Source organism: Pseudopodoces humilis, chromosome 4 (assembly GCF_049639895.1).
Source record: "Pseudopodoces humilis isolate 2021_Gansu_Grassland_sample_001 chromosome 4, ASM4963989v1, whole genome shotgun sequence".
NCBI classification, from domain to species: domain Eukaryota; kingdom Metazoa; phylum Chordata; class Aves; order Passeriformes; family Paridae; genus Pseudopodoces; species Pseudopodoces humilis.
The window spans coordinates 61252823-61264901 of NC_142203.1; the positions used below are offsets into that span (position 1 = coordinate 61252823).

Consider the following 12079-nt stretch of genomic DNA (forward strand, 5'->3'; position numbering starts at 1 on the left):
GTATTATTCAAAAGAGAGAATAAGATTTTTTTTAATCAAGGCCTTTTCAAGGCACAAAAGCCAAGAAAATTACTGTTGCTGTATTCTGAAGTTATGAGTAATTTTACTAATTCCATGGGAACTGCTGGAAAGGTTGGAATTAGGCATTCTTTTAAGTACTTCAGTAAACTGAGCTACCTGCTAATGAATATAATAAATACTTGAATACTTTCGTGATTACTAGGAAGATGCAACAAAAAAATACAAAGGTTAAGGACAGCCTAGAGCTCTTCTCTCTGTGATTTATTGTTTTACTTACTGCACATGGCTACATCAAACTGAGATACACCTACACACCAACAATTTTCGTGTTTATGATAAGATCATAAAAAAGCACATTAAAACAGACATTCACTTCCTTTTGAGTAAGAATGCTATTTTGCAGGCTGCAAGGACAGTGGTTTGTGGAATATACACTGAGAAAATGCATACTCTTCCAAGCTCACTAGCAAAATAAAACACATCACAAATCCAAGGGACTAGAAATACTGATATATCAGGAGAACAGTGCCTGTGCAAGTGTGAATGATAGAGGAAAGACTATATAAAGTCTTTTGAAAGCAGAATCAGAACTATACAAGGCTGCCTTAAACAATTTAATGGTGGAAATATTCTTGCCTATATTGTCTGACTTAATTTACCGAGACATTAATAAGGATAAGATGTTTAGATCAACAACAAAGGAGAGACTTCACCATTTTCCTGTATTAATGATACATTTCACAACTGATTTTTTAGCACAGGTAATTGCACTGGGATGTACCAATCCATGCTGCATAATAAAATACATTTAGCTTGGACTTATGAAAAAATGTGGAGAATTCTGGTTTCTCAATTCTAGCAGTTCCTGTGTGTCCTGCTTATGATCTTGATACATACCAAAAATCCTCCAGTTTTTGAGTTCTGTATCAGAGTCAAGCCAAGGTTCATGTCCTCTTTAATTTCAGTCACATTTGGAATATTTATTAAAGCTGAAATAAAATTAGATTAAGTAATGACAGAATAATAAGTAAGATGTAGAAGCAATTTACTACATTAGAATTCCTCTCATAAAAACTTGATTTTTCAGAATGTAAGGCACCTTTTCCAAATGGCTGCATACAATTCTGAGACAAAAGAAACAAAAGCCAATCTTAGGGGGGAAAAAATTGCTAAGCATTAAATATAGACAACAATTAAGTATGGCCATTCAAAGTATCTGCCCTCAAGAGAGCTGAAGGCAAAAGAGAGGAAGAAATAATCTATCTATTGAATTTTTTGGCTGGCTGAGTAGCTACAGCTGAGTAGCTACTGTTACATTCCTCAGGACACCAGACTCCTCTGATCCAGTATCAGGCTCTAGACAAAAAGCTGGAAGGGGCAGCGACGGGCAGAAATGATCTGCACTACAAATAAACATAAAGGAGGCATCTCAGCACACCCTGCTGCCTCATATTTTCATTGTATCCAAACCTGAACTCCATTTTATAGTTAGTTTGCAAATAGACACACCCATACCTGGTTTAGGGAGGATAGAGACAGGCATCCCCCACCAGCCACCTGCCCCTGGATGCCTGCACCTGCCAGCCACTGGCTTAGGGCCCCACTTCCTGCCCCTTGGCTGGAGGCTGAAGAGCCCAGGTGCTCCAGAGGGTGACACTGAGAACCCAGTGCCTCCAGCAGCTGGCACCACCTGGCCTGAGCCCAGTGGCAGGCACCAGTTTCTGCCTCATCAGCACCTGAGGCCTTGCAGCACACACACACCTCCAGAGAATCTGGGATTATGCAGATAACTAGTTAAGGAAAGTTTTAATACGGTAGATTGGCCTTGTGCAAAGACAAGGGAAAACTAAACAAGTGCAGCACGACATTGCTAGTTAGAACATACCTTGTAAATTCAATTTTTTACATGTGTTTTTCGACACACCAACAGGACATGCATATATATCTCCAGTTCTGTTAGCAGGATAGCCACTCCAGGGTGAACCAACCAACAACCTAAAGGACAAGGAACTTCATTAGGTCCTTAACAATACTGAAAAAGTTCAACAGCAGCATTGCATGGCACATTCCACAAGATATAGCACCCAAGGCATCCAGGTGTAGGAGTCTTTTCCAGAACTGTTCAGAAGCTTTACCTTCATACACTGCACTGAATTCACCAGGGGCAGCTTTGGTGGAGAAGAGGAATGGGAGAGCCTTTGGGAATATAGCTACCTCAAACACATGCACTGTTTTTAATGTGACATTATGTCACAGGTCAGTGAAGGTACTAATAGATATAGATACATAAAAATTTAGAAATATTTATGTTGGGGATCGAGAGACATTATTATTTATCGTTCTATCAGTTAATGGTTAACTGATTCCTTTTAGGTTATTCTTTTAACAGATAAGAAACATTTTCTACAGGATCTGCTCAGCAACAATCAAACACTTATGCCTGAGCTTGAGCACTACCACACCTAGATAACACTGAGTCATTAAGAAAATACTGGAGATGGTAACAATGTGCTGCAAAAGGTCTGGAACAAGAAAGTTAAAACTTATGATAATTTTGCCCGCAACACAAAGTGATTCATGTCCTTTGACTCATTTTTTCATCTGCCATAAGTTTCCCCCCAACATATGCTCTTCAAGATTATTTTCATTTTTATCTGAAGGGTTATTAAAAATAAAACAGATTATTGAAAAGCAGGGACTATGAGTATTTGCTTCAGCAGCAATATGACTTTATTTTCAAACAGAATGGTAGTAATTAATACCTTTTGGAGACTGTGGGAAGACATGCAATGTCTTCCCCAATACAGAATATTGAGCTCCATTAGAAACAATCTTTTGTTAGTTGGTCAACAGGTTTTTTAAAGCAAAATTGCTATTATCTAAAATTTTATAGGTATCTAACACAAATATACCTTGTGCTTTAAGAAAAAAAAGTGAAATTATATATCAAAGCAATTTTTATATATCATATTAACTTTCTAGGGACCATCTGATTTTAGTGCTGTGATGTTATTACAAGTTTGAATAAAATGGTTATGACAAAAAAAGAGTTTTAGATGCACAAGAAAGAGTTTTAGACCATTCTAGCTTGCTCAGAGAAAATAATGCTAACTGCATTTTCTTTTTTAAGTTTATTTCACCTCGATTAAACACAAATAACATTATTGTATCGGTTCAGCTGCGGGTCTGGTTTCAGATTCTCTTTCTTGTGAGTCTGGATATTTTAAGGATGCCTAACTCCTTCTCAATTACCTTGTTGGAAAAGAGTGATCATGAAGGCAGCAGGAACAGAACTTTGTGTACTTGTAGCATCTCCAAATGTGCAACTTAGGTTCATATAAATGCCTCTAACAAAACAACGTACACTGCAGTAGCTGTGAGGAGGCCTCTGATTTTTTTTGTTATTTTATGAGTGTTTCTGGGACTATTCAGCACAGTGGAAAAAAGAACCGCCACAACTCAGCACCAAATAAACAGAGCTCATAAGCAACTACTGCGCTGGTCATGTGCCAACAGATAACATAATCTGCAGGTACTTGCAGTGACACAGAGGGCTGGAGCTGGTCAATAGTGGGAGGAAGAGGAACAGGAGGAAGACATGGTGTTACACTCTCCCACCTTGCTAGGTACTACTGAGTTTGGTACAGCTGTAAAATGCTGACTGGGCTGATGGGAGAGAAGGGATAGGAGTTTTTGTGGAAACAGGAAATGGTTTTAAAATGGAAGGCAACACTGTCTGTGCAATATCTGAAACTGGAACAGCTTTCCAGCATTAACTGTCAAGCTGAACATTGCTCTGCGTACATTAATAAACACTTGTATCCTTTTTTCTAAGTTTCCCAGAAGGCAAATGTATTTCAGAGTCCTTGCAGGATGACAGCTACTGTTCAGAGAATGTATCTTGGAAATACCTTGTATCTTGGAAATACCCCCTGCAACCACTCCCATCTGGTCATGAAACTCACTGTGAACCTCTGTGTCGTCCTGGCACCACTCTGCAGCCACAGGTCTTCCTGAGGCCCAGACCACACACTTTCACTCACAAGAAGAGTGAGTGAGAAGGAAAAGAGGAACAGAAGCATGTTTGAGGACTAGCTGACCCCAAATCCAACTCCAACCAACTCCAAGCTCCACCCCTGCTACTGACATAGAGACAAACCTCATCCTCACTTTAGTGTTTGCTAAAAGCGTTCTCTCCTTTTCAGCATGCATACTTTCGCTCATTCCATGGGTATTATTTCCCTCACATTTTCCCTGCCCTCAGCAATAACTGCAATCTAGACATCTGCTTATACCAAAGAACCATCACTTCTAAAACTTAATATTCATAAGATAATTTTACTTTTGCTACTGGAACTAACCTTGGAGCTGCTGCATGATATGAACAGCAGGTGAAGCAAGACAAACTTTTCTCATTTCTCATAGTTTACTGGGACTTATTTTATTAACTTATTTTTCCGTATTTCTTGAAGATGCCATATCTACATTGCAGGCCAAAAAATACCACTCCATACACAGAATTCACACTTAGAACTAACTGTTACTAATGGTGATTTTCAGAAATGAACAGAGCTATTAAACCCATTCCATTATTTGACTTAACTAAAGTCATAAATATATGCCTGAGGAAAAAATATTAACTGACTTATGCTAAGCTTAGCCCTCTATTTTTAATTGCCAGCCTTAAAGGCTCTAGGAAATAACATAATTTCTAATTCTTTCATATTATTTGCCTTATGTAAAACACCAGCCTTAATCTACGTAAGAAATCAGAAATCTACTTGCCTTTCAAAATTAACGTAAACCATTACAGTAGGGAGTTACACCACATTGCTCTGGGAAAATGCATGTGTATCCTTCTGAAACATCAGAAGTGAAGACAGCAAGGGAGTATCTGGCTAGCATCCTGCCAACCACAAATTTTTTTTTACTGTAATTAGACAGGATGCATGAGACAAAGTAAAACAGAATATATCAGGAAAGTATGCAAGAAAGTAGTACTAAAATACTTGAGAATGTTTGTTTCCAAATAAACTGTATCATGCATAATGTGTTAATTAAGGCTCCTTTTCAGCCATGAGTTAAATGCTTAGTTGTACAAAACTTCTTTACATGTCCTTGCAAATGGTCTTTACAAAATACTATAGAGAGTAGAATTATATATAATTATAATAAGTAATATTGCTACTGATGTTGATGTTTTTATTTGTCTCCATAATCATTCTCCAACACTGTATACAAAGCAAAGGCACTAGGAAGTCAAATGAAGTTCAGCAGCAATGCCTTACCACACAAGCTGCAGGAGTGGCAGATCAAAGTGCAACAGGAATTATTTCTGGGAAATTACACCATGACAAAGCTAGTAATCAGCAAACTGTGATGTAGCAGAAAGCAAAATCAGAATTCACAGCAAAGGGCTGAATTCACAGCTGTTGCCAGAGAATGTTTTCTATTTTCTGCCTTCTTTCTTTTTTTTTTTTCCTCTCTTTCCATGTATTTGCTTTTTATTGTGTTGTGTTTTGTTTTGTTTTCTAAACACAAAAATGGCTTATAGGAAAATAAAAGTAGAAAGAACCACCTCTTAGATCATCTGGCCTTTTTCCCTGCAATTACAGGAAGTGGTGAGTACATATGAAGACCAGAAAACTCTTCATGCTCATAGATGCTTCTCTGCACACACTAAAATTCTTCTCACCATCTAAAACTTTTGATCCTTTCAACAATAACCAGAAGTTCAAAAACTACAGTGAGCTATGGCAAGACAGTTTGAGTGACAAACTCAGAAGCCATAGAAAAAAGCAGCCAGAGCTTCTCGAAGCAGGAAAAGGCTAAACCGTGGTTCATGCAGTCAGGGAAAACAAAACTGGGTAAAGAACTCAGCATTAGCAGTGGTTCTGGCACTGAAAAGGCAGAGCTGCAACAATGGCAGCTTCTGTTATAAAAAAAAAAAAATCAGAAAAATTATCCTCCTCAAAAGAAATGGCCTTCCTCATTAAAATCAGAAAGCTGTGAAATGTACTGCTTTCAATAGAACTTCATATAGAAATGTATGAAGTCTTTTGATGAATGTCTTTTTGGCAAAATATCTTGTTGGTCTAAAGAGGTAGCACAGAACTTCAGAAGAAAGGCCACTATATTTGGTGACCAGTGAGCAGTAGGCAATGGTTTTTAAAACTACTTTTGGTAGTGCAATAATTATGTGATACATCAGTAAGTGCACTTTATTGTGCTCACACTACTGACAAGTGAGATGAAACAAAATATTTTCAGTCAGAAAAATCCCACAATATATATTAAAAACCAAAAATAATTTTTAAAATTGCAAATTCTAAGCACACAGACACAGCTGAGCATGTTTATGAAGATGCATGCGTGTAGGTAAAAGCATTTTAACAGCTATCTACAACTATTTCAATCTTCCTCACCTGAGACAGCTATAAAACCAACTGTCAGCGTGGAGTAAGTACTGTTATCTACTGTTAGCTGCTGTTCAAGGAATGCACACTCAAGATGAACTTGACAGGGTAAAATTTGGCTTTCTAAAGGATTATGTTTATAAAGCAACAGAAACTTTAGTCTTAAATTAAGATTCCAATGCAGATGATTTCTTGACAGTGAGAACAACAGCATAAACTGAATTATGTTTCTGTGGTGGCTAATTACTTGTATGGTGAACTGCTTTTCTAATTGGTAAGTTTCACTGGTATTCACAATTTTCCTCAAGTTCATTAAAAGGCTCCCATTTTAAAATTCCCACCAGACACTATGAAAAGCTTGAGCTGTGCTTGATTTGCAAGTTTGTCCTTATTTATGAGCACCACATGCCATCAAGGCTCATCAATGCACAGCGGACCAGTGCCCAATTATCCTGGATCGTCTGTCTCTAACACAAAAAAGTCGTCCTCAGCGTTTTGTGTTACAGCGTCCTAACATGTACCAGACTCTTCAATAGTCCTGCATTCCTTTTGGACTGCCTTCCCTCTTCTCTCTGAACTCATCTCCAAGCAAAAGTGAAAACCAGTACCAACCGTGCAAAAATTCTCCCTTTATCATTTCTTTAGTTCTTACTGCCTCAGGAGATGCACCTCCCAGAAATACTGCTGAATAATAAAACTGCCATCTCCTGTATTTCTGTATCTCTCCTCTCTGCACTTTGAGGGAGTATAGGATTTTTAAAGCTGTATTTTATATAGCACCCTGGGAACTTATTAAGCAGAATCTAGGAAATAAAATTTCTGGTGGGCCTCAGATTCCAGGTAACTTCTTCTGGGGAGAGATGGCACCCCAGCAGCACACGGTGCTGTGAGCAGCCCCACTCTCTGTGCCTGGACAGAGTTCTTTAATACATCACATTCTTGCTGCACAGTGACAATCTCTTCACAAAAGCATATGATGATAAATTCTCCCCTCAGACACAAAAATCACTCAGACTGTTTATCTTGTTCCCAGTTCAGCCATGTCAACAAGAACTCTGCATGGACTGCAGCCTCTGCACTGCTCATAGGAGAAAACAACTCTACTGAACAACTTGAAAGAGATTGGGGCTGTTTTTTTTTGTCTGCTTGGTTGGGTTTTTTGTTTTGGGTTTTAGTGTTTTGGGTATTTTTATTTAGGTTTGTGGGGTTTTTTTTGTTTTTGGTTTGTTGTTTTGTTTTGTTTTTTAATAACGCTTATAGGAAAAAGCTCTATTGTCTCAAGAAAAAGAAAATAGCCTAGAAAATAAGAGAACAAGACAGTAGAATATGACTCACTTTTTTTTTTTTAAGCTTCCTAATGATTTTTTGAGCAGGAGTCTGAAAAGGGATTTTCTTCGCTGAAGAGTCTCTAACAATTCCTAGTTACTTGAACACAAGTTGATAAAATTTCCCTGATTTTTGGAGATAGGTTAGACACCATGCAGTGAAAGAACTAATGAAGTGCCTACATACAGAGAAGTTTACCAGATTCAAAATATTCATATACTTCGGAAAAGATTGGTTGAACTCCATGGTCATAAAGGTCTTTTCCAACCTAAATGATTCTGTGATTTTGTAAGGTTGGAAAAGTTAAACTAAAGTTACTTTTTTTTTCCTTCTATCCAGCACACATTATTCAAGAAAGTGGTAGTAGAGGAGTTTTTATATTAGAACCAAAAACAAAAGAGGGAAATGTAAAACATAAATAGCTTGAATGGATCAGGCAGCTAATGCTTCTTCAAGCTTACAGAAAAACTCACATAAAGTACAAAACACGAGGCAATTTCTCCATGTAGAAGGCAAAAACTTTAAATTCACTACAGGCATGCATTCTTGTTCTCCTTCAATGGCTTTACACAGAAGTTTTTTTTTTGTTTGTTTGTTTGTTTTGTCTGTTTGTTGCTGCTGTTATTTTGTAAGAGATCTCTCATCTGTGGGTGAGTAAACACATAAGTGAAGCAGGCAGAAACGCAGTGAGAAGCCACCGCAGCACCAGATGAAGGGCAGGGGTAGGTTGGAAGCCTACCCATCTGAGGGAGAGGAAATGCCTCAAGGTTTCAACTCAGAGGATACAGGTCTGCTCTCCTCTTGCTGTGTCTCCTGGTCCCTGGAAGCAAGCGCTCCTGCAAAGTCGGGGGTGGCAGGTTTGCAGCCGATGGCGGTGCCTCTGAGCAGCGCCGTCACAAACGTCTCAGCTGCCTCAGTAATTCCACACTGGCTGCTCCAAACTTTAACTGCAAAATACACTTTCACGCATATTTCCATGGATTTCAGATATCGACATCTTACTTTCTCTTTACTGAAAAAAGTGCAGTTACTGAGTGTTGTCACTTAAGTGGAACTGCCAGTGTTTGGCTATTTGGGTTCCCCTCCATGGAGGAGGACAGGTCTGAAGTGTCTCAGCATACCATAATATGGACAATCTGTTGTGACCTTCTGCTCTAGACTTAAACCCATGCATACACAGCCACTTAAGAGTTCAGTAGCTCTCAACTGCTTTCAGAGATTTAAGAGACCTCACACACAAAGACACCTGAAGCTTTGTGCCTGCTGAGGCTGCACAAGAGGAAACAATGGGTCTTCCACTAAATGTGCTTACTCTCAGTAATATGTTAAAGCTCTTTTTGAAGCCAGTACTGCTAGGAAAAATATTTTACTAATTGCTCATCGAGCCCAATGTTGTGGCAACAGTGGATTTCAGGTCAAATTTTGTGGCTGAAGAGATGTAGCAGACACAAGACTTTGCTATGATTGTGTTATCAAATACATCCAAATACACCATCCCTTGAGAACCAAACAGTTAATACTGTGTCAGACACAAAATTATACCCATTTAATTTAATTTTAATATTAATAATTAGAACTCACCAGATCTAATAATTTGTTTTGACCCTAACAATATTAAAATGGAAAAATATCCCACGCGTATGTAAAGTGTAAAGAAGTTGCTCTGGTACACAAAGGAATGAAATGCAAGTTAAAATTCTAGAGAAATTGTAAGTGTAAGGAAATCAGTGTACTGGAGATGAAGTAAAAGTTTACCATAAGAAAGACCTCGGGTCACATGGTGTTAAGGAAAAAAGTCTGAAACATCACATGCACACGTTTATAGGATATCTCAGCTTTTTGTTTAATAACATTAAGTATTTATTTGTAAAAAGATAGCTCTAATATAAAAATGAATTAGCCAGAATCCCTTTAAATGAAATGTGGAATTATAAAAGAAACATTGAGTTGCAACATTTTTTACTTAACCTTTTAGCTTGACATAAACGAAGCCATTCAAATTGCTTACCATTTGCCTTGTTCATTTATAAACTGTTGAACTGCATATCCAAACTGCTCTCTTGGTGGACCAGAAAATATTTTTGCTTTCAGGAGCCCAACATTGTAGGCTTCACAGCAGTTGTGAAGAATGCCTGTTAACAGAAAGATCATGATTATCAAGAAGCAATTAAAGAAGAATTTTGATCCCAGTGAAAAAGGCTCTTCATCTGCGACAGCTCCCCCAGCAGAAGAAAATAAATACAGCCTTTGACACATGTTTGAAAAAACAGCGTTTTTGCTACAGTACCCTGGCCATGCAAAATGCCTCTCTCACTCCTTACGTGTGTTGCATTACTGTGGGCAGAGATAAATGACTCATTCACGGCTTGCCTTAACAAAAGTTGCAGCGTTACTAATGGGAATGTCTTAGCTGAATAGAGGCAAAATGTATGATTCAGAGGTCTGTTATCCTCCTTTACCTTCAGGCGTTAAGTTAAGCTTGCGGCACAGCAAATACATCAAGAGCCTGATGAGGTACACTATAATCACAGAATCTTTTAGGCTGAAAGAACCTTACTCAAGAACTGCCAAATTCACTAATAAACCATGTCTTTTGAGTGCAACATCTACACATCTTTTAAAAAGTTTCAGGGATGGTGATTCCACCACTTCCCTGGGCAGAGTGTTTCAATACTTGACAACTTTTTCCAGAAGAAATTTTTCCTAATGTTCGGTTTAAACCTTCCCTGGTGCAACTTGAGCTCATTTCTGCTTGTGCTATTGCTTGTTACTTGGGAGAAGACACTTATCCCCACCTGGCCACACTCTCTTTTCAGGCAGTTGTGGAGAGTGATAAGGTCAACCCTGAGCCTCCTTTTCTCCAGACTAAACACCTCCAGCTCCCTCAGCTGCTCCTCACAGCACTTGTGCTCCAGACCCTGCCCCAGCTCCCCTGCCCTTCTCTGGACTCACTCCAGCCCCTCAGTGTCTTTCCTGCAGTCAGGGCCCAGAACTGGACACAGCACTCCAGGTGTGGCCTCACCAGTGCCCAGGACAGGGGGACAATCCCTGCCCTGCTCCTGCTGGCCACACTATTGCTGAGCCAGGCCAGGATGCCATTGGCCTTCTTGGCCACCTGGGCACAGCCTGGCTCATGTTCAGCTGCCGTCACCAGCACCCCCAGGTCCTTTCCAGCCACTCTGTCCCAGCCTGTGGCGCTGCCTGGGGTTGGTGTGACCCATGGGCAGGATCCAGCACTGGACCTTGTTGAACCTCACACCATTAGCCTCAGCCCATTGATCCAGCCTGAGCCCTCTGCAGAGGATCTGCAGCAGATCAACACTCCCACCACCCCACTTGGTGTCACCTGGAATCTGACTGAGCATACACTCAATCCCCTCATCAAGGCAATGGAGATGTCAAGGCAAAACTAAGTCCTGAAGAACACCGCTTGTGACCGTTCACCAGCTGGGTCTAGGTCCATTCACCTCAACTTTCTGTGCTCAGACAAAATGCCCTGACTGTACCTGCTAATACTGTTTATATGTTAGTTTGGAATAAAAATGAGATTATCTGCAGCATCAGAAAACCTAAATTTTTGAGTCATTTCATTATCATGCCAGAAGCCTTTGTTTTCAGTCCAAACAATCTGAACAGTTGTCCAAACAGGAAAACTTAGAAATACAAACATGGAAGGTAGAACAGCATTAATAAATCATGACATTTTACACTGCAACTCCACTTAGCTGTGGTTTTGCTCTTAATTGCTTTTCCTTGGGCACTTATGTGCCTGGGAATAATGGTGTGCCATTCCATAGCATTTTGTAAGGAACGAGCATTGTGGACTGGGGACAAAGTTGATTTTGCAGGACATGTCCACTCCTCATCCACAAAGAGCATGATTTTTTTCTGATCAAGAACTGTAGGTGGATACCTAGGAGAATATCCACTGGGAAGGCTGTAGGAAAAAGGCCAGACTCCCCCGAGGGACTCTGCTGTGGGTAGGTAACTCCTTCCCCAGAGTGGAGATGGAAGGACTGAGACAACAGCAGGATCCCAGAACAAGCTACAGCCCAGCTGAGGAACACCTTGGAGCTCCTGAAAACCCTCCAAAAATGGGAATGATGGAAGAAATCATGACTTGTGGTTTCACTGTGCAGCGACTCCCTGAGGTTCCCAGATGAGGCAGGTTCACAGAGTTGCTCATGGGTTAAACAACATCCCTCATGTTTCCCCTCCCTTCCTGTGTGCCCAGACAGAATAAGTTTTATCTGCTTTACACACAAATATGCCTCACCACAGTTATTTAGTATGAGTCATTGTGTCGTAAAGAAGCA

At 39.7% G+C, this 12079-nt stretch overlaps 1 protein-coding gene across 1 annotated transcript in view; it reads right to left on the reverse strand.

Moving 5' to 3' along the window:
* ITGA2 (integrin subunit alpha 2) overlaps positions 1 to 9970 on the reverse strand; it is a 49359-nt gene extending 39389 nt beyond the window's left edge. The window contains 4 exon segments of the mRNA XM_014259895.2: positions 919 to 1010; positions 1907 to 2016; positions 9772 to 9922; positions 9925 to 9970. Of these exon segments, the coding sequence (XP_014115370.2) occupies positions 919 to 1010; positions 1907 to 2016; positions 9772 to 9922; positions 9925 to 9970 (399 nt within the window).
* Between the last annotated feature and the right edge of the window lie 2109 nt (positions 9971 to 12079).